This window comes from Salminus brasiliensis, chromosome 6 (genome assembly GCF_030463535.1).
Source record: "Salminus brasiliensis chromosome 6, fSalBra1.hap2, whole genome shotgun sequence".
Classification (NCBI taxonomy): Eukaryota; Metazoa; Chordata; class Actinopteri; order Characiformes; family Bryconidae; genus Salminus; species Salminus brasiliensis.
The window spans coordinates 32,946,156-32,968,212 of record NC_132883.1 but is presented as its reverse complement, the minus strand read 5'-3'; the positions used below and the strand labels follow the sequence as shown (position 1 = coordinate 32,968,212).

Below are 22,057 nucleotides of genomic sequence, written 5' to 3'. Positions count from 1 at the left end.
ACTCCCTGTGTTTAAACCTGAACAATTTATCAAAAACATGTGCTTGAGAACGGTTAGCATAATTTTCATGTTATGCATATTTTGTGAAATTAAAAAAAGCAGACAATTTCCAAATTTGTTTACTGTCAGGTGTGCACATGAGCATGCCATGTGTATGAACACATTTTTTGTATGAATTTGCTGCCACTTTACACCAGTGTTGTTTTGTTTGTTATTGTACTGTTTTGTATATTTGGCATTATTATTTTATTCTGATATTTTCCTGTGGGCCTAAAATGGACTTTTCTTCATGTCTCTGAAAACTCCTGGATTTCTCAGTTTTTAGCTATGAGGCTACCCAGGCCAGTTACCTGAGTGACTCTGCATCATGACTGATATGTGTCCTGGACTGCCAATGTCTACATGGTGGCTTGGAGTCTTCCCACGCTGGCTGCCCATGAGTGACTGTACTTCATGGCTTTGAGGCCTCTTGGGCAAAGTGAGACTTATCTCTCGCTCATAAGGACTCTATCTGGGCCAGGTAAGTGACTTTATGCTTTGGTCCTGGGCTTCCTGCTGTGTGTGGTTGTTTTTGTTGATTATTTTGTTTCTAATATGATGTGACCTTAAATGTGAGAAATTTGCTATTTAGATTTTACCTGAAACAACAAAAACAACATCATTATTATTTTATTATTTAGTCTAAGGAGCAATGCCATTTTGTAACTTAAAACTAAACTTGAAGTAAAGACCAAGGCCAATAATACATGAAATAACACAGAACAGTGATACATTCCTGGACATGGATTATGGCTAATCGTGGACTGAATAACAAAGCAAATAGAGAAATGCCATTGGGATCTCTTTTTAGTCTAAGCGTAGGCTTAATCTGGAAAACTACTGCATCCAATGCTTAAAACAATAATAAAAAACCTGGTAAAACTATAACTTACTGCAGGAATTCTGTCTTTGTTTATTACATTTCACTAACAGTTGGCTTAGTTGATTACAGGCATGTAATGTGATAAACATTTTGGGAAAATGCACACACCTTCACATTTCAGATTCACAAATATCTGTCACAAAAGTCTTTCTGAATTAATCCAAGAGCCAGTGAAGTATTGCCATAAGAAAGATCTACTAGTACATAGTAAAAAACCCTAAAACTAAATTAATAACAATTACACATAATTAAAACAAGGATATCAAAATACATTCCACATATTTGAACACTGAGAACAAAGTAAGAACATCTAATTTCATTGCAACACTTAAAAAATCTATCAGAGCTTTCAGAGGTTTTTGATGGGAGTTAAAAGGCAGGTCCTTCTTGAACCTGCAGATTTTCATGCACAGTACAAGATTGACACTGTAATGAATGTGTGGTCTTCTATAGACCCTCATCTTTCATCTAAACAACACTCTGACATTGGCTAATGGACAACCTCTGGCTAGAAATACTGCATGTGCACACCCCTTAAATTTACAGGCTTATTATGCCAGCAGGACCTGAGTGTTTGAAGAATTAACAGTGTAGCTGAGTGGATACAATGTGTTTCAAATAAATCAATCTATGTAAAAGTTTACTCATGGGTTTATTTCATTTTATTTCATTTAACAAAAAGCATATAATACAATATCATTATCCTATGAGTTAAGTCCTATATTTTTCATTATAAAGGATTGGCACTGGTATAAAATATTAAAGATTGTTATTAATTATTATGAAATCGATTTGTGTCTGATATTGTTTGTTTCTTTCAGATGAACAAAAAGCAACTTAACTAAAGACTATTCTTAAAGTATTTCGGTAATATATGATGTGCCATTATTCTTATCTTAAATACTGTATTTAAGCTTAGTAATTTTACCCAACCACTCCTTATATTAGATGTTACCCACTGTGAGAAAGACATATCCAGGGCAGGACAAAACACTCCAACTGAACTAAAGACCTGGTGGAATGTCATTTTGCTGCAAGTGAACTTTTCTGTTGCTGTCATTTCTGATTTGCTTGTTGGCAGAGCATTTAGGCCCAGGGTCACCTTCTCCATCAGGGATAGGCAGCAGCACTGTGCTCAATGTTGAAGTAGTATGCATACTGCAAAACATCAAAAAAGCAGAATACACGCAGAACAGTGAGTCTTGAATGGCATGCTTTAACTAGCCATGCATACAGTGCCACAAAAAAAATGTGTTCCCGTTTGTATTTTTGAACTGCAGTTATTCGAATTGCCTAATTGTGAGGAACTGTGAACACAATATCATAGACAATGTTATTATTAAATAATTACGTAATAATTACTATTATTCTTTTTTTATTTAATGATTATTATTATTAATTATTATTACAATTTATTCAACACCCAATCCCTCTCTGTGAAAAAAGCGAATAACCCACTTTTAAATGGTTGTCTACACTCTCCTCTGCAGGAAAAACTGCAATCAAATACTTTCTGTAGTTGTTAGTCAGTGTCGTACTGACGGTCCTTAAAGGTATCTAGGTTCTGATGCATCAAAGAATCTCCAAACCAAACATGACATGTTTTGTCAAAAACTTTAAAACTTTAAAATTATCTGTCCAAGAAGTCCAGAAGTCATCTAGGTGGTTAAGTTAAGTTAGAGAGGTTTTATACCATAAAGCCCATTGCACCGCGCCATTAAAAAACATAGCAGAAACACTGTTACAGGAAAGATCAGAAAAAAAATTTTTAGATGCATTTTTATATATAATACTGATAGTGACTTTTCAGCTGTTCAGTACTTAACATGTAATCCTCTGGTAGCATGTATTATTCTTTGTCCTTTGTTCTTAAAAAGTACTGATATTTAACACCATTTTTCATCCTATGAGAAGCGATGTCATGCAAAACTCACTGGCAGAAACAAATGCAATTATTCAAAACAGCCAACAACAGTTCACACAAGTGACAGAATTAAAATTCAGGTTAGCTTAGACATTTGTTCAGATAGGTACCTTGTTTCTTTAGCATATCCAAAAGGCATATTTTTGCAGTCTAAATGGCACAAAGTAGATTTCTTATAACTGAATTCAAGCCATATTTCTATGCTGTTTCAAATCTTAATCAAATCTGGTTTAAGCTGAAGTCTGAACACTCAAGTCTAAAAATCAGATTTAAGAAACAAATCCACATTTGCACTGCAGTGTACTGAAAGTCTTTGACTAGGCCTTGTCTGTTGGCCCAACAGCACAAAGGTTTAATTTTGTTTACAATACATATATATTGATATAACAATATTCTTAACACTAACAGCAAGAATGTATGTTGCAGATTGTCCAATCACTGGCTTACTTGTACTCCATTATTACTTATTGTACTCCATAGCAGAGGTTATTTGTTATTTCTGTGTTATTTGTTAGTTTAATGTTAGTTGTTCATTTTATGTAGTCATTTAGTTAGTGTAGTTATTTTTGTTTGTTTTTTTGTTTTGCTGATCTCTTGTCCTATTACTGAGACAATACCAGTTGCAGAACGTGCTATACAAATAAATTTGATTTGTTTTAACTGGTCTAAGATTAAGATCAGAAATTGGGTCCTATTTCAGTGCAAGAATCATTAGACTGAGAGTCACAAGACAAACTTGCTGACATCTGCATGAACTTGTTGCACACTGGCGCCCCCATGTGTATCTAAAAATACAGGACTAAATTCTTATTTCGGAGTGCAACCACAGAAGCTGCATATACACAGACATTTAGATTTTTCTCCACAAGTTCATTACAAATATTTTCTTTGCAGTGGAAGTAACAAAACCATTCCAGAAATGAATAGTGGAATTGGCTGTCTAAATGAAGGTTATATACAATTATATATATAAAGGCATTTAAAATCTCGGTGGCTTACCTTGATATAGTTAAGTACAATTTAGATGTGATAATGTTTCATATTCATAGTCAAGTTTTTGTGCACAACTGAACACTACATCATGGGTAATACTGGTAGAGATGCATTTTAGCTGGTCTTCACAGGTACTTATTCATGATCCTTACCTGTATATTTTCTGGTGCCTATGTACATATAAGGCATTCAGTTAGCATTAGTAGGTTTAGTTGGTATTGCCAGCAGTATGTCTTGAGGAGTTTCATAAACAAGGAGCGATCACTACTAGACACACCTGCACTGACCTCTAGTGGTTAAAATATGAATTACGGTTGTACTGAAAATGTTGCTGGAAAATCCACTTTATGCATAATTAACTACCAACATTACTGATATTAAGTAAAAATAAATAAAAAAAAATATGAAGACATATTTTGTTCACCATATTTAACATTCTAACCTATTGTTAACCTAAACTAATAACTATTTTGTGTATACACAATAAGCCACTTACAGTTCTTTTATATGTGGTTATAATATTATTTTAGGGGGCATGATTCTCAAATTCATTTTACTTAATGTTTGTAAAAAAAAAAAGAAAAAATCGAAAATCCAATCCCTGACTGCGGTGTTAAGCGTTATACATATCTGGTTATGAGTTGCTAAAAGCAAGAACGTTGAAGCTGGATGTCATTCAGACTCATGGCACTAGGTGATGCTGGAGGATCACAAAAGCATCACAAATATAGCAAGGAAACATATATGCACACACTCATTTCTCTGTCACACACACACACATACACACACTCGTCCTCTACCCGAAGCAAAACTGTGAGTTCCACCAAGATGTCACATGTCACACAACGCTGAGTTATAATAAAAAGTCATGCATGGCACAGGGAATGAATAAACAAGAATGTGAGTGGGTGAGCATGTGTGTGTGTAAGAGAGAAAGAAAGAGAGAGAGAGAAGCAGAGAGAATGATGGATGCGGGGCGGTGTTGTGAGGGAGAGCATGTATCACTGTCTGCCATTTTTACACAGGCCCATGACAGAACAGTGACATGCAGAACATGGGCGGCAGTCTGCGAGATGAGCAAAGCTTCATTTCCTGTTCCTGCTCAGTGCAGGTGAAAATATGTGACATGTTGTCTTCATTAATTCCTCCTTCATTTAAATATCCCCCTCTCTTTATTGCATCGTCTCTCTTACTCTGTCCATACAAACACACACACACACACACACAAACACACACACACAGCTTTACTGATACTTTGAGGCAGTAAATTAAAGCAGGCTACACTATGTAATGCTAACACATTTTGTCTCTTTGCTAATGCCTCTCATTCAAATTGTGCACAGTCTATTGTTAATGCCATGCAATTACTACTTTACAGTGCTATATTCACACTAGAGCACACAACTGTGGCGTGCTGTCTCTCTTTCTCGTTCTTTCTCTTATTCTCTCTCATCCACACACACACAAGCACAAAATCATTACCCTGCCTTCAATAACAACATTTTTCAGTTGTGCAAACTACATAAAGACGTCAGCTCAAATCGCTAACTAATTAACACTTAAAAAGACACAAATTAGATATGCGTGGCTAAAAGCAATTATAATCTCCACAAGTTTTGTGAGTCATTTGGGAAATGAAAAGAATGCCTAATTGCTGGAACCAACGTCTTTGACAAAAAAATGGCTTAAGCGATGCCTGTTAGAAAATGGCCTTATCTACAAGTCTGACTGTGATTACTGCAGTTTTCTGCAATTACTTGTGCATATGTTTAATGTCACAAAGATGCGTTTCTTTAATGAATGTCTTTTTAATAGAATTAGCAGTCAGTCAGTTATGATGTGCATCAAGAGCCCAGCTACAGCACTTAGCATCCAGGGACTAATACAGAAATACTTACAGATTCTTTAAGGAGGCATACTGTAAATTCAGCTATTAACAAGTTAATGTGCCTGGACAGCAGAAAAGTGAGGTTCCTTGAAAAAAGCAACTACATAGGAAAACGTGTAATCCACTGAATTGAATATTTCTCTGTAATATGTGATGTGTGGTATCTCCCTGGCTGTATGATAAATGCATTTATACTAGAATTGCAGTTTGGTTCTATGCTGTAAAATTGTCCACAGTGCTCAGTGACCGTGTCAGGGGAAGAGCGGATAAATGCCGGCTTTACCCACACTAGTAACGCAGAGAGAACAACAATGCTGGGGCCAAGATGCAGCTGAGGCACAATAGCTGTGGACGCTCGCACGCGTTCTCTAATTATCGGGGCAAACGCTGCGACTTCATCGTCGACAGCCCTCGCTTCACCATTAATCTTGTGCTGTCGCCCACTTCACTAAGCCTTGTGCCGTTACACTATCTCTGCTCTCTTTCATCAGCCGAGCTGCCGTTAGGCTGTAATTAATGAATCCTCAAGCTCCTCTCTCCTCACAACCCCCCACCCACTTGTGCTGGGTCTGCTGCTCCTAATCACAATCTGGGCTGGACGAGGAGAAAAGACCACCATGATAGTTGCAGCAAATCAACGGACCTTTAAAGATACTACATTTTAAGCTTTTGCATTTAGGCATTTTGCTACACTAGCAGTAAGAAAACAACTACTGAAATGCTTTTTTTTGCATCATTGATACAAATCAACACATTCATTTATTCCTCAGTATTTTGTACCTTAACGTATCCCATATACAAACACCTACAAGGTCATCTTGCATTGTGTTGTTTAAACATTCAGCTAGTATTTGTAATTTTTCTAAGGAATAGGTAAAGAAAATCAGTTCATAAACGAGTATGGCATATGTGCATCTTTAAAAAAAGGGACATCTATAGAGGATCATTATGAGCTTTCTGAACTAAATAATGATTTTCTAAACAAATGCTAAAATTGTTACTTACAGAGTACCTTTCTATATTCCTATCTTTTACATAGATATCTGACTGGCATGGTAACAATTTTCCTTATGAGCTACGCTGCTATAACAAGGGAGGACACAGTACAGAGCCAAAGAAGACTCTTCTCAACTGAAATCTAATAGCACCTGTTCATCCAGCACACACTGTCTACCGCCCTATCAGCTGCTGCCAGCTCTGATTCAAAGATATCGTACTAATGAGGAAGAGAAAAAGAAAATGGAAACACACGCACACATACACACTTGTAAACTGAACAGAAGATCTGCTAAATGCCATAAATGTAAATGTAAATGTAAACAGAAGAAGTAAACAGGGTCCACCAAAGTCTGACCCAAAAGTACATTTCAGATTAGTACCATTAATACTAGGGGTGAACAAAATAGCAATTCTTATAATTATAATTTAAATTACTGGGGGTGCACAACTATGTAAATTCTGATTCAATATGGAAATTCTGGGCTGATGCCAATATAAAACAAATACATGTACCTTTCTGTGAATGTGTGTTTATGTATAAAGTGTGAAAATAAGAACTAGACTTGCTTGTACCTAGTCCACCTATCTACAATCAAACAATAAAAGGGAAAGTTGCATTTTTCTTCATTACTTGTACTATGTCCTGGTATTGCTGATGTAACTTTCTGAATCTCCTTCCAAACAGTCATGAATGTAAGAGCAGGTCTTCCCAGGCTTGGTTTTATTAAGACTGAAAAGGTCTTTTGCCCATCTAAAGCTCTTAATTATCCCACACGGGACTGCACGTTTTGCATTGTTGGCACTGGATGGGCGTGCTACCAGAGCGTTAAGGCCTCTACTTACTTCCTCCTCGATCTCTGGCGGGGATTTGATGGTAATGCCCATTAAATTGACTGACTGTGTCTGAAATCCAGAGCAGAAAAAAGAAAGCACCAAATGAAAAAAGAAGTAAGAGCACAGAGGAAACACTGCTGTGTAGCCTTGTGGCTAAGTAAATACGTTTAAGATTTTTAAATTCATCCTCTCTCATCTTTTACTCTCTCAGGAGAAGGGACTCCTGATCTGAGCCAGCTCTGTCTGGCCACATTCATTCATCACTCAGGGCCACTATAGTGGTGGAGTGGTACTGTGGTAACTGACCTGGATCATGGCTTAAGTAAGAATGTGCATAGGTAAAAAGGCTGTAGTCTGAACAAAGCTGTTTCAGGGTCAGTTGAAAAATCTGATCCACAGTGATATTTGAAAAAAAGTTATTGCACTTTCTATTACAATGTTTACTACAATGTCCATTATTAATACACAGATATTGCGCAACAGTCAACATAAATGAACATGACTATATACTGAGCAATTTAAATGTATTATTTAATGATTAATTACCACAATGACTGGCACTTTTACTGTATTCAAAAAGTACTTACATCTCTGACTTTGGGAGCAAACCTTTCAGAAATCATAAAGGGCACATCATCAATTGCTGCAAAGAAAGGAAACATATCATTACAAATCAACACATAAAACCCTACAACATCACACAAAAACCCCTCTTCCAAATGTGCACTTCACGACTCATCACTGCACAATAGACTGTGAAAATGCATTTGACTAGATGTAATAGTGCAAAATGGCAGCACATTCAAAATCTTTGGATCCCTTTGGAAACCTGCTCAGACAAAGCAAGATGAAAGCCTTTTTTTAAATCCAGCACTGTACTGGAGTCCCTCTCCCTCTTTCTCTCCCCTCCCCCTTTCTCTGTTAATTACTCTTGATTATTCCTGATCCTGTCTTGTCAGGGAGACGTTCAGTTCTAAAAACAAAGCACTTCGCACACTCGTCAAAGGAGAAGGGGAAAAGAGAGAGACAAAACATTTGCCGGATATCAATTTGCATGAAAATAAGCCTGAATGTTGGGCTCCTAGAAAGAGAAGACGAGAGGAAAAGAAAGGAGAGGGAGAGAGAGATAGAAAGAGAGAGAAAGAGTGAGAGAGAGGTGGGTTGAAAAGAGGACTTGCCAAGAGCGCGGTGGTATAATTAGCATTCTACCAAACAAACGAGCTTCAACAGAGCTATAATTAAGCAGGCCTGTAATTAAGTGTATGCCCTTTATCATAATGATCATGGTTAAAGCGCCTTTGATGGCTGCCAGTGGGTTATTAACGGCGTAACCCCACGCCACACGGCGCCCCCGCTAGAATCAGGGTGTCATGACTGTCAGGCTAAAGAGTGCCCCTTTGTTTATCAAATACATTAGGGCCCAAATTAACACAGGGTGACATGGCCGCACAATAGCTTCCATTGACTGCTCCGAAGAAAAAATGTCGGCCTACTAAAAAACCTCAAAAAATGTCTAACTTGCTGCCAGGGAAAGTGGTTGGGGGCTGGCATCTGGTAGTGATACACAGGCACCTCCAATGCACTCTGCCTGCTGGCAGAGAAAGAGAATGCTGTAAAAGGTCGAAGGGATCTTCTCAGGAGTCACCTGAACACTGATGCGATGAATGTTGCAGGGGAAGATTCAGAGAATGTCTTCAACACTGTAGTACTGTTTCATTATTTTGGTGCAGGTGAATGGTTCTAATGGTGAATGGTGTCACAAGTAGTGATTATACAAGAGGGTGCTGGGAGTGTATGTCATCCTTGAAATCATTCGAAAATACCCTTAAGTTTGCATGTCTGCAAGATGACCTTTTCTTGGATGAAGCTTTTCACCGCTGTTCACCTCACCTGAGCCAGCTGCCATTAACTAATACCTAGGGACTGATTGGGTCAGGCAGGTTTACCCAAACCATCAGCCTTCCTCAAGAGATTATGCATCTTCATAAGATGTTTGTCATGAAGCTTTAGAATGGTCTATTGAATGGCTACATGTGCTGAGAAGCTCCCTTGCTGGCAGGGTTCAGGCAAATAAGCTGTGCATAGTGATGGCTTGTTTAGGTCCATAAAACCGAGTGAATAAACACATGCACTGCCCAGGTGAACCGTAGCGAGGTATGAAAGAGATAAGCGGGAGAGGGCCACATTTGAATCAATATGCTTTAATGGTATGGTAGCGGGCGGTGAGGCTTTGATGAATTAAGCATGCAGTCAACAGGCAGAGGAGTTGAAGGTCGGAGCGCTCCCTTTTACTGTCCGAGGATTGCACTTTCAATCAGACTGCTGTTATTATTCACCTACCATTTATACCAGCCATTTTCCAACTCAACACAACATGACACACACACACATCGTAAGAAACATTCAAGCAGGACAAAGAGCCGATTCTGCAGGGAGAGAAATGGATGCAAGTTTGGGGTCTCGTTGAGGTGGAGTGCCCAAGCAGTGTTTGTCCAGACTGCAGCTGCCAAGGACGAGGCCGTAAAGATAAAGAATGGAGTAAAGCCCACTCTCCCACCTCTACTCAAACACAGCAGGCTGGGTCCGTCACGCTGATGGATGTCCTCTCACATGGAAGGATGGAAGCTGGTCACTGTGAGTGGGCCAAATCTCAGAGGAACACCCTATTGATGATATTCACAGTTATGGCATTACAGGCTCATACTGGACATCGGATAAGATTGGACTGGGTAAATATTGAACAGAGAGTAGTTTCATTACAAATTGTTTGTTCTCACTCTTGTCTAGCATAGAATGTGAATAGAATGTGAGTTTTTGAAACTGGCTCTGACAAGGGTAAATGATGGGCAACCCTGTGATTTCTAATCAACATAAACCATGTTACCTGTAAGCGAATACTGATACACTCGCAATATTATGTTTTGTATTGATTCTCAAAATCACAGCAGCGAATTTTGATGAATAGTTTACATTCCAAGATTCCTGCTAGAAAGTGGTTCATTTTGTGCTGTGTTTAAACTCCGACCTCTATATAGCACTGTTGCACTGCATAAAAATAAACTCATCCTTTACTCAGATTTTATACTGTATTAAAATTGTACATAAGGAGGGTGTGCTGTATTATTCTGGTTGGATATTAATAACTTGGAAAGAAAGAACATTGCCTCTAAAAATATTGCTTGGAATTCATTGAGCATTCAGGGGCTTCTCGTGTGCTCACCCCTGCAGCCCACCCCTTGCACTGCATAAAAAGTAAACTTATCCTTTACTCAGATTTTATACTATATTAAAATGTTAAAAATTGTATTAAAAAAAACTCTATATTTTGATTCGTAACCCCTGTATCGTGATACATATCACATCACCAGGTTTTTGCCAAAACACAGCCATAAACATTTTATCAGATTCTATTTACAAAAAACTTGTGGTAAGTAGGGATGTCACAAAACCAGAAATTTGGTAGTACCAATACCACTGAAATACATGATTCTTGATAAAACAATTTGTTACCACAAAAAATAAACCAATTAAGCAAACATTATTTATTTTCAATAAAATTCAATAAAAAAATAATCATGTTTTTAAAATTTGGTACCAAAGTACAGGCTCTCATGGCATCCCTACAGCAGAGTTAAGAATACATGCTTCAAACAGAATTTTTCCACATGGCTCAATAACCTGTCAGAGTTTAACAATTGATATCAAATTATTTCCAGTGATACTGATTGACTTCTAAGGGTTAATCAGGGCATGTGCAACAAGAATGAACAAAAGACAAGTAATTCTTGACATACAATCCAAGCTCAGTATTTCATGACGGTACAGGAGTACTATTCTGGGCCCGAGCAGTGTTTCTAATTGCTGATTAGCGCAGTGGACTGAGAGCAGGGATTGGTTAGTGGGTGAGTGATGGGGGTGTCTGAGGCAGTGTGTGTGCGTGGGCTGTGTGGATCATGCCCTTATTAATGGTGGTGTCAGGTGTGGTGAGAAATGCAGGCATTGTCATGCCCAGAGCCTGCGGCTGCAGACGAATGGCTGCTTCAGGCCGGGAAGAGTTCCCCTACACGCTGTTGTGAGCTCCAATCCCTCACACTTCTATTGTCGGATGTACTGTCACCTAGGAGCTCTGCCAGTCGCACACATATCCTCCCAACACACGCACACACAACGTCCTAATGCACGCATGCGCATTGTTGCATCCATTCACACACACAAACACAGGAACACTCCCAGATTTATATGTGGACTAATGCTAAGAGACTGACGGATGGAGGACTCAACCAGGCAGCGCAGCACACTTCATGAAATGAGAAGCCACAAGATTTCAGAAAGGGAAAAAAACAAGCACTCTAAAGCAAAGAAGCAAAAAGTGACACACTTAAATCACTCCAACTCAGTAAGCGACTCCAATTAAAACATAAACCATGAACTGTAATGTAATGTAAAAACAATTATTTTTCATTTATACTACAAAATGGGAGTGTTAATCATATGAGAAACAGAAGGAGGGTGTGTTGTATTATTCTGGTTAGTTATTAATAATTTAATGGAACAAAGAAAGAACATCACCCACATAATAAAATCTGTCAGGACTGAGCTTAAGGAAAATGCTGAACCTCTAAAAAATTATTGCTAGCGATTCACAGAGCATTCAGGGCATTCTTATGTGCTCACATTTGCACCCCACCCCACACAATTAAATCTCCTCTCACCTACCACTTTCCATCACTGACTTGCAGCCAAAACACTAGAGAGACACAGAAGACTGGGCTGACTTATTGTAGTAATAGGTCATGCATAAAGGACAATAGTGCAAGTGGATGTGAAATCTGGAGAAGCTGGTGTGTGTGGGAGGGGGTAGACCAGTGGGATGCCCAGAAGATGAGGCTCCTTCTTGAGGGTACTACAGAAAAAATGTAGCAAGAACTCATGACCACCCCCACCCCCTAAAAAAACAACTGCCCTTCTCTCATCCTGCGTCTGTAATCACCTGAAGACGTCTCAGAGACATATTGTCGTTTATTTTGTCGCCTGGGTCTGCCATCTGTGCCATACCAATAGTGGCGGCTGTGGTGGTGCCTGAGCATGGGGGTCTGTCTGTGCCCCCTCCACAGCCCCCCTTCCCCCCAAAAGCTGAGCTTGGTCATTAGTCAAATTGCCTAATGAGAGAGAATACAAATGGCCCCCTGCCCTGACAGGAGGAGTTTTGGAGGTGTCAGCGCTCCTGACCCGTGCTATGAGAACAGATGATGGCTCACTGCTATTTTTGGCTCTCTTTTAATGACTGTGCCACTGTCCTCGCCACTCTTCTCGTCTTGTCTCCCCTCCCCCATTTTTACATGTTTTATGTTTCCACCCCCCCACCCCCCGATCAATCTGGAAATTGATCAGATCTGTTTTCTGAAGTCTTTAGATTTGTCTAGAGCATTTAAAGCATCCAAATGTTTCTTAGAGTTGTCATGGTTAACCATGTTTTTCCTAAGTGACTCTTTTTTTCAGTGTAGGTTATAAACATAAGTTGATATCACTCTCACCTTTAAAACTATATGTGCACAATAATTAGTTCACCACCATTTCATATTATATACTCATACAATACAGAATGAGTACAGAAGTCACTGATGATAAAATCAAAATGAAGAAAGACAGGATGGGAGACGTGGAAAATGAGGGAGCATTTAGGGAAAGAGAAGAGGTGTTATTTTTCCATCTGGGTGACAAGCGGCCCTTGAAATCTGGTAGTGGGTTGGATGCCAGCACGTAGTACCCACTGGGCCCAGCTCCATCAGTCTTCCAGAGAGAAGGAAAAGCCAACAGCACCTACTGCGCTCTGGCAAGCAACACACGGGCACGGGCAGAGGGAGAATGCTCAAGAGCTCCACGTTAACCCATCTCCCATAACCTGCCCCCACGCAAGGGGCCAGAACACAACAGCGCTAAATAAACTAATACCAGATGAGAAGGTATGATGAAATGCTCTTTCAAAAACTCCTAAGGAAATCAAGGGGAGGAAAACATTAACAGAGGAATTCAACAGAGCCAGGCAGGACTAATAGAATTCAATATCCCAATTTAATTTTCTACTATATTATAGTTTTTTATGATACTTAAGTTTACAAAAATGTATAAATTTGCAAATAATCAGATGCTTTTGATGACTAGTATTCTATAATAAATTAATATTCTTACAAACATGACATGATTTGTGTTGTCTTCTTTTACAATTAGAAGGTACCATTAAGAAGTATAGTAAATGTTAATTTTAGCTTTATGAAATTTTTTCATACTATATTTTTTGTTTTCATGCATTTTGAACAGAACTCTTAAAACAATATGAAACATCTGGCAAATGACATGCATGGCAGTAACCGTCAGGAGTTGAATATTATTCATAATTATTTATAATTTTATATAAATTTATATATTTTCAGAGCTGCTAAAGTAATTAGTACTAGCTCAGATACATGTAGAAAGTAATTGTGGTGTAATGCTGGCCAACTGGTCTACAGCTGTGTATGTTGCTGCTGCAGCATTGAGGCCTGAGTCTCTCTGAATAAATGGGCTAGGCCTCGGCGGAGTGTGTGTGAGCTGCAGAGCTGGCAGCCGAGCCACTGCTAAATTGCGTGTGCCGGATGGGATGCAGCAGAAGGCACAATTACACCAAATCCCCTCTTAATTAGCGGTTCTGTGGGCATGCTAACTCACCACGATAGGGCCAAGAGGGGCAGGAGGAACGTGCAAACAAACACACACAGCAGACAGAGTGGCAAATGGAAGCGAGAAAGTGGCGGCAAGGCCACACGGTTAGGGTCACGTCTTGAACCATGACCTATACAACGTCAAAACTATTCTTTTGCTGAACTAGCATGGCTAACTCTGAACTACCCTTTAGGGCCTTCGACTATACTGGACACTAACCATGACAGCCCTTCACTGGACCTGCTTAGTGGCTGTAGAGTGTTATTAAGTTTTCTGTGTCGTTGTACCATGCCGATGCAAAGCGACACTTCGGCCCGGTGAGTAATGACGCATGCCAGGGCAGAGGCAGGAGGGATGACAGCCAGAGAGGCCTTGTTGGCAGCCACTGGCCCGGCCATCAGCCCATTTATCATTCCCTAAAACCAATCCACCAATGCATCACCGCCATTCCTCATTAATTATGCTAATCAGCATGCCATTGTGCTCATCCTGACAACAGGCTCAATGGATGCCGTGGTTCAGATGTGCCACTCATAGCTAAATCTGTACACTATGGATGTTACTGTGGGAGTGTGGACCTCCAGACTATCGATTTTTATCAACTAGACATATCAATTTACATCCCGACATTGGATGGTCACAATCTTGATAAGAGGTTGTTAAATAAACTCTGTAGAGTCTGAAATAGCTGCACTACCAATGAGCTTTAAAAAGTTGGGAGCCATAAGTCCATTTTGCATAAGATCCCTTGAGGACTTCTTTAAATAACCACTGCTTGTTCGTGCTCAGCAATTAATTTAAAATTACCACCACTGAAGTTATGTGTGTTCCATGTGTTTCTATGTATACACACTTATACCAACATTATGATACACAGATCTACAAGCTAAACTGGGACTAAAGCTTACGGTACATTCATAAATTATGGCATACAACAACATAGAAGGTATTGCACAATGTTGCTGTAAGAGAATAGTCTTTTTATAGTTCCTTGTGCTTTAGGCTATTGTTTCAAAAATTAAAGTGCTGAAACAGTGAGAGTTTCTTTAAAAAAAGAAGAGCTGGATCTCTTTAGAACCAGCCTTTGGGAAGCTCACTTGCCCCTCATCTGAAATGGCTTCATTTCCCAGAATCTCATTGTGAGGTTAAATCACACTATATATTAGGAGCTCATTAATTACCAACTTAACGAGTCAGCGGACCCATTAAAAGATCTTTAAGAGCATATTTGATCATAAATCTCCTTAAACTATATTTAATGGCTGGATTTCGGGGAAATATTTTTATCAAGTTCTAATTAGATGTGTGATAACAAAGGCCGTTGAACATGAGGGCAATGGGAAGGCTGAGACAGGCCCATCCATTGAGGGCGGCCATGTTTGATAGGCTGGAGACTAATGGGGGAACAGATCTTATTCTGGGCTGGGAGATGGACGGGTGAGGAATGATGTTCCAGACTGCGATTAGGCCCATAGGCACGGGGCTCTCATTACTCTTAGGCTCCAGTTTATTAGCCTCCTCGAAACTTAGGCACAGATTTACTAAGGCCATTAGCACATTTCTGAATACTTGGAATAGGCAAAAGTAAATGTCAACGACCGGAGCGTGTCAGATAACTTGACAGCTCACGGAATGTGGTGTTTATTTTTCAACATGATGTTGCAATAAAATCTGGGCCTACTTCTTGGTTATTTTTTGGGGGGGGGGAGTTTAGATACAAAAACTGTACAGGCTCCTGTACCTCAAAAATGAAAGAAAAATGAATTCAATAATCAATAAACATTTCTAACAGTATCAGGTAATCAGCCTCTAATTCTAGGTCATAATACAGCATTACCAAAAAACTTCAGGGATATTTGCTATTTGTTATCAGGGACATTTATACACATTCTATATTCCCCTCTGGTTTCCTCTACACTGGCTATGAAAATAAATCATTAATAGTTTTTTTTCTTTTCTTTTTTTGGAAAAGAAGCAGTATACAGTCTTTCATGCCCTGTCGCCAGCCTGAAGTCCTTGGCTTCCTTTCAGACGTTCACAGCAGTTTTATTGCCCCGAAATTGCATGGCTTAAATCGTGTACCCATCGAAAGTAAAACACAGCTGTAAATTTGCTTTCCACATCTTTCCCCCACCCATCAAATATCCATACACAATTCATTTAGGGCAATTTAGCCGATGCTAAACAGAATCAAGGTGAACTTTCAACGGGCGTTCAAGTGTTGGGGGGGGGGGGGGGGGGTGTTGTGGAGAGAAAAATGGAGACTGGCTGCAGGGTTTTTTAATCAAGACGCTCTTCAAGGCTGGCCAGCGAGCCATGGAGCACCCATATTTAGCGGATGAGTTTTTGTGCCGCTAGCCTGAGCGTGTGTGTGTTCTCTAATCCTTCAGCCGAAAATGTTTTGGTATTGTAAAATATGGCCACACCATTGGAGAAAATGCAGCTGGGCTACAAGGCGCTGGAAGATTAGACTCACGATTAAGAGCCTATAGGATCCTCCTCAACTGCCAAGGAGGCCTGCCAGAGCCGGTAATGGCACACTCTGCACAGAGAGATAAGATGGAACTTTTGTTTGAAACCTGATGAGAGGCTTCTTAATGAAAGTGCTGGCCCAAAAATAATCTTTTTTCTCTGTGTTAGTCAATCACAAAATGGTGTGGTTGGGGATAGGAAGGAAAAAAAGGAGAGAGAAAGAGAAGTCATTTTGCATAATCAGTGAGCACCATCTGGAACAATTAACGGAATTCCACAGAACTCAGAGGATCAGTCATATTGGCTTATTAAAGATCCCGAATTATATGAGCAATAAATCCGTGGAAAAATGAAGCATACCCCAGCTTGTCATCACTATTTTAACTTCAAATACGCAGGAATGTTCGATAAGGCTGAAAAGAAGAGATTAATATATGCAAATTGTGTCGAGCGTTTTAAAAGCCACCCCCCCCCCCACACCCAACAACTGTCTCCGTTCTCTTTTTTCTGTCTCTTATTATGAGCCTTTATGTTTTATTCATACACCAGCTCACCTGTCATTTCATAAGCTCTAATATTATGGGGGTATTATTAAAGCACGTAAAGTGGTGCTTTAATTGGAAAGTGCCGTTGCATTTTCCAATTATTTAGAGCAAATTAAAAGCAGATGCACATACTTTAATAAGGAGTCTAATATCGGTTCCGGGAAATCAAAAATCATTGTCACCCGTTCTAGCGTGATATTTTGCAAACCCAAGTTAATTTTGGATCATATTCTAGCATCTCTCTCTCTCCTTCTCTCTCTCTCTAAGAATGAACTGTCTTCCAAGCTCATAATTGAACTTCTTTTAATGGATTGGGAAATAATTGCACTCCATATTAGGTTAGATTAGAGGCAATGTCAAGTTTTTTTTTTTTTGATTAATGCAACAGATATGTTAATGTCCTCCATATTAGGTTTATCATTATATTATTGTAATGCACACTGAATGGTGTGTCATTCCACAGAGATGCAAAATTTAAATGATAAGCAAGATAAAAGACTCATAACATGTATACAGTTAAGCTTCTTAATATCATGCTATAAATGCTGCAAATATACAATAACAGGCTATACCACAGAAGTTTTTATATTTTAAAGTGAGGTCATCAGATTTTTTAAAGGACAAAAAAAAGTGTGGGGAAAATATTAGGAGCTAAAAAAAACTTGAACATTCTTATCCTAATTCTTTTACTAAATAGCAGATATTTCCTTTACCCTTTCTGTACAGTATATGGGAAACTGAGTCTCATTACAATGACACTGTGGTCAAACAAAGTAATGACCGTAGTTGAAGCTCAAAATCCAATGAGCTAAGACTGTGATGTGAGTGAAGATTGCAAAATCAATGTGCACTAGTTTTTAATATTCTGGTAATAAATGTCAAAGCACTGGCACCTCACGTCCACACATAATACAGCTGACGATGATAGACTCTTAGACATGTTGACTCTCCTCCTCTAGGCTGGGCTCTTTTTTTCCCTTGCTTTTATTGAGAAGTGACGGAAGGTTTAATCGAGAAAGCAGGCAATTCATCAATCCTAAAGGAGCTAGTGCAGCTAGCCTGACAGGGCACACATGGTTTTAGACCAACCTGAACCTGGCCAGCTGTCTCACACACACACACAGACACACACACATCCACACAGTCCCTCACAATTAGTGCAAATCCATCTGTCTGCTCCAAACCTCAGTCTTAGTCTTCAGGTCATCACCCAATTAATAAAGAGACATAAATAAGCCACTCTACAGACAGGGGAGGTGGTGCACTTTCTAAAAACTGTACCAAATCATTAACAGACCATTTAAAAATAAGCAAATCATCTCTATGCAGCATCTATACCCATGCCTAAGCTTACTGGAAAGGGCTTTTGTAACATTTACAAGACATTACAAAATCACTGCTAAAGTTTGATCGGTAGCATGCACAACTTAAAGGAGTAATTGGTTGCAAGGCATGTGTCTGCCAATCAACTGCTATCGCCACAGGCACAGGACTGCAGAAATGTTATCAGTCATTCTGTTCACAAACTCTGCTTGCTCTAAAACAAGTCAGCTTGGTGTGACTGCCCATGTTATAGGGCAGCAGTGGAACTTAGTATGCCAGTTTTACAAGTTTAAATAGCGACAGGTTTTAATCTTGGACCGTAGGCAGATATAGGTAGTCTAGTAAAGCATAAAAAGAAAAATGCATGTGTATACTGTAATTTCTCAAAGAGGTCAATAATTAAAATACATCATACTTTTGTGTACTTTTGTGTTTTAGTGGTTTGCTTGGATGTATGGATAGACAAACTGCACCTGTTAAGCAGTAAAGACACTAATTTAAAAAAGGCTACAAAATAAAAATAAAAAAACTGTAAAGCTTGAATAAAAAAAAAACTGTGAATATTTGTGATTCAACATTTGCAAAATATATACCAAAAAAACATATATAATACATAAATATATATTCATTAAAATAGTTTGGTATAATGGGCATAAAATACTGACACTGAATCAGCTATGCAGTTTTACAGTTACTTTGAAGAGGTATACTAGACTAGTTGTTTTAGGCTGTCTATAATTGGTTTAAATCTGTCTTAATGGTACATGCAGTTTTACAGTTGTTCAATGTTGCTGATATGATATACTCACAAATCATACTTTGACTTGTGATCACAATGTTCATTTGTAAGTATATGTAACAAATTATGTGTATGTATTTAAATATTTTAAATCCAAATAAGATATAAAGTTTACATGAATTAATATGGCTTTAGAATTAATATAGCTAAATCTATGAATAAATATCAAATAAATGTTTGGATGTGCAGTTAGGCTTTTGGTTCACAGGAGCAAAGCAGACCATCTTCACCACATGGTGTCTCTCTCCAGCCAAAGAAGACACAAACCTGCCGTTGCTGCACATGCTCAAACAATCCACGTTCAATGCAGCAAAGCAGCGAGAAAAAAAAGCTATGCCAAACATCTAGAGATTGGAAGCGGTCAGTAGGACCATCATTATCGTCATTCATCCCATTTGGGTCAGTGCTGAATATTTAAATAAATAAACGCATAAATGTATGTCAATATAACAGACAAGTGATAAGTAATTACACACAGCTGGTAAATGCTCTCAGGTGGGAAGAGGAAGCTTTCTCTGGGAAGTCTGTTCTGACTCAAATGATCATGCCATTTCCTTATTCCTGTGCATTTGATACACATGGAGAAATGCTGTGTGTTAGTGTTATGGACCCATTAGAGCAGAGGCACTAGGCAGAGGATGAATGTAAATGGAGAAACTCACCTGATGTGCTATTGGAGTTCTGGTGCTCAATGTCAGGCCTGACTGTACTCCTCTTGGGCAAACTAGAAGTTCTGGACACTGGTGTGTGACTAGATGACAGAGAGAGACAGCAGAAGCAGTGATGAGGACAGAGGTAATAGTGGGTTTATGCACGCACCAGTTAACGTTTTTGAAATCATATTAGTGAGATACAAGTAGGGCTGTCATTATCAATTATGAGTGCTCCCTAACTTAAACTTAATATTAATGGTATACAACAACATTAGAAAGTGTGGCACTCCAGCCTCTTCTGCGAATCGCATAGTCAGGAGAAATGGAGCACAGAGCAAAGTTCTTTCATTAGTTTATGTGCAAATTAAATCTCTTACTAACTGTCTTTAAAGACATGTTGTTCTTGTAAGTTAGGTACTTGAGTTTTACATTCACAGATTACATATAAATATAGTATATTATATATTAATTATAATAAAGGGGCTGTGATTTAATATATTGCGATATATTGTAATACTGTAAGACGATATATTGCATTTTTTTTTAAATTAAAATAAATAATACTGTCATTGTATAAAAAACCACACTGCCCTATCATTGGCCCTGCTCATCACTCTTAAGCAATGTTGGCCAGCACAGACATCTGTTAGCTGATAGACATCTGCTTTTTGATGTGTTGATGTGTTAAGTCCGTACTATCGTCAGGATCATTTCTAGTGCTTGGGGGAGTTACAAACAGGAGAGTTAATTGACAGTACCAAATTGGTGAGAAAAAGGGAAACAAACAAACAAACAAACAAAAAAAACAACACCACCATGTAGTGTAAAACAAAAGTTGATTTTTTTAATGCATTCAGATCAGTGAGTTCTGAAGACACAAACATCCAAAGAGTACCACGCTGCTATCACTTTTGCTACAGCAGTCAGGGTTCAAACACAACACAAAATGAACCACTGTCTGACACCATTTTTAAACTATTAATTAAAACCTGATACTGTGTTGAGAATCACAATATTCAATGTATCATTTTGTCACATGGTTTCTCATGGTAATTTGGAGAAAATTTGCTTGTAGCCTTTGGTGCGGCTTTGCATCGAAGAGACGTCTGAGAAAATGACTGCACTGTATGATATGTGTGCCATGTGTTTGTAAATACCTTGTTTACTGTTTATTTACAGTCACACAGTCTTAGAAAAATTCAAGAAGTCTTAGAAAAGTTACATATTATTATTTTATACATACTATTACTTTTTGAGTGTGTCCAGCAGACATTTTCTTACTCTGATTAATCAACACTTTTTAATGAACACTTTGCACTTTTATTTATTTATTTGTTTGATTGTGTTCTATTTATTTGAGTATTTGTAACCGTGATACATACAAGCAGTTTCATGTGTATTCCATCTGGAAAAAGGAATAATACAACATTTAATAAAAGACTGGACAACAGTTCAGCCTTGATTACCAAAAAGCATACAGAATAACTAGCAGTGGCTTTTCATGTTGGTAATGCTGAGTCTCTATCCGGATGCATGCCAAGGACTTCATCTGATCATTAACCCCCTCTTCCTCCCACGGGTAGCTCCAAAGTGCCCGGGAGAGGTTGTCATGGAGTCGATGATAATAAGAGCAGTTTCTGAGCCCAGCATGGTGCCACACATTCATACTTACTTCACCAGCAGCAGGCCAGAAAAAGCCTCCACACACACACACACAGACACACACACACAGACACACACACACACACACACAAACATTACCACCTCATCAACCTTGAGAAGGTGGCTGTAGCCAGGCTATCAATGTCATACTGCATGGACAGATCATCTGGTCGTCTTGGCTTGCCCTGTCTCACTGGAGCATCGTCAAGTAGCCTTGTGAAAGAGAACACTATAACAATGCAAGGGATATTCCAAGCTACATTTTTAAGACAATATTTTCCATGTATTGTGCTGGAATTATGCACATTTCAGAATGTGTTTCTGTCTGCCTAATTTGCAAATAA

General features: G+C 38.7%; 1 protein-coding gene across 3 annotated transcripts in view; it reads right to left on the bottom strand.

The window, feature by feature from the left end:
• Positions 1–928: 928 nt before the first annotated feature.
• mvb12bb (multivesicular body subunit 12Bb) overlaps positions 929–22,057 on the bottom strand; it is a 40,771-nt gene continuing 19,642 nt past the window's right edge. Inside the window, exons 7-10 of one of the 3 annotated variants that reach the window (XM_072682072.1) lie at positions 20,061–20,149; positions 8,148–8,203; positions 7,570–7,629; positions 929–2,080 (exon numbers count right to left, since the gene is read on the bottom strand). In XM_072682072.1, the coding sequence (XP_072538173.1) occupies positions 2,033–2,080; positions 7,570–7,629; positions 8,148–8,203; positions 20,061–20,149 (253 nt within the window). In that variant the 3' untranslated portion in view covers positions 929–2,032. Of the gene's footprint in view, positions 2,081–7,569; positions 7,630–8,147; positions 8,204–9,233; positions 10,224–20,060; positions 20,150–22,057 lie in introns of those variants that run through there. The other 2 variants (XM_072682074.1, XM_072682073.1) reach the window with 2 other exon arrangements.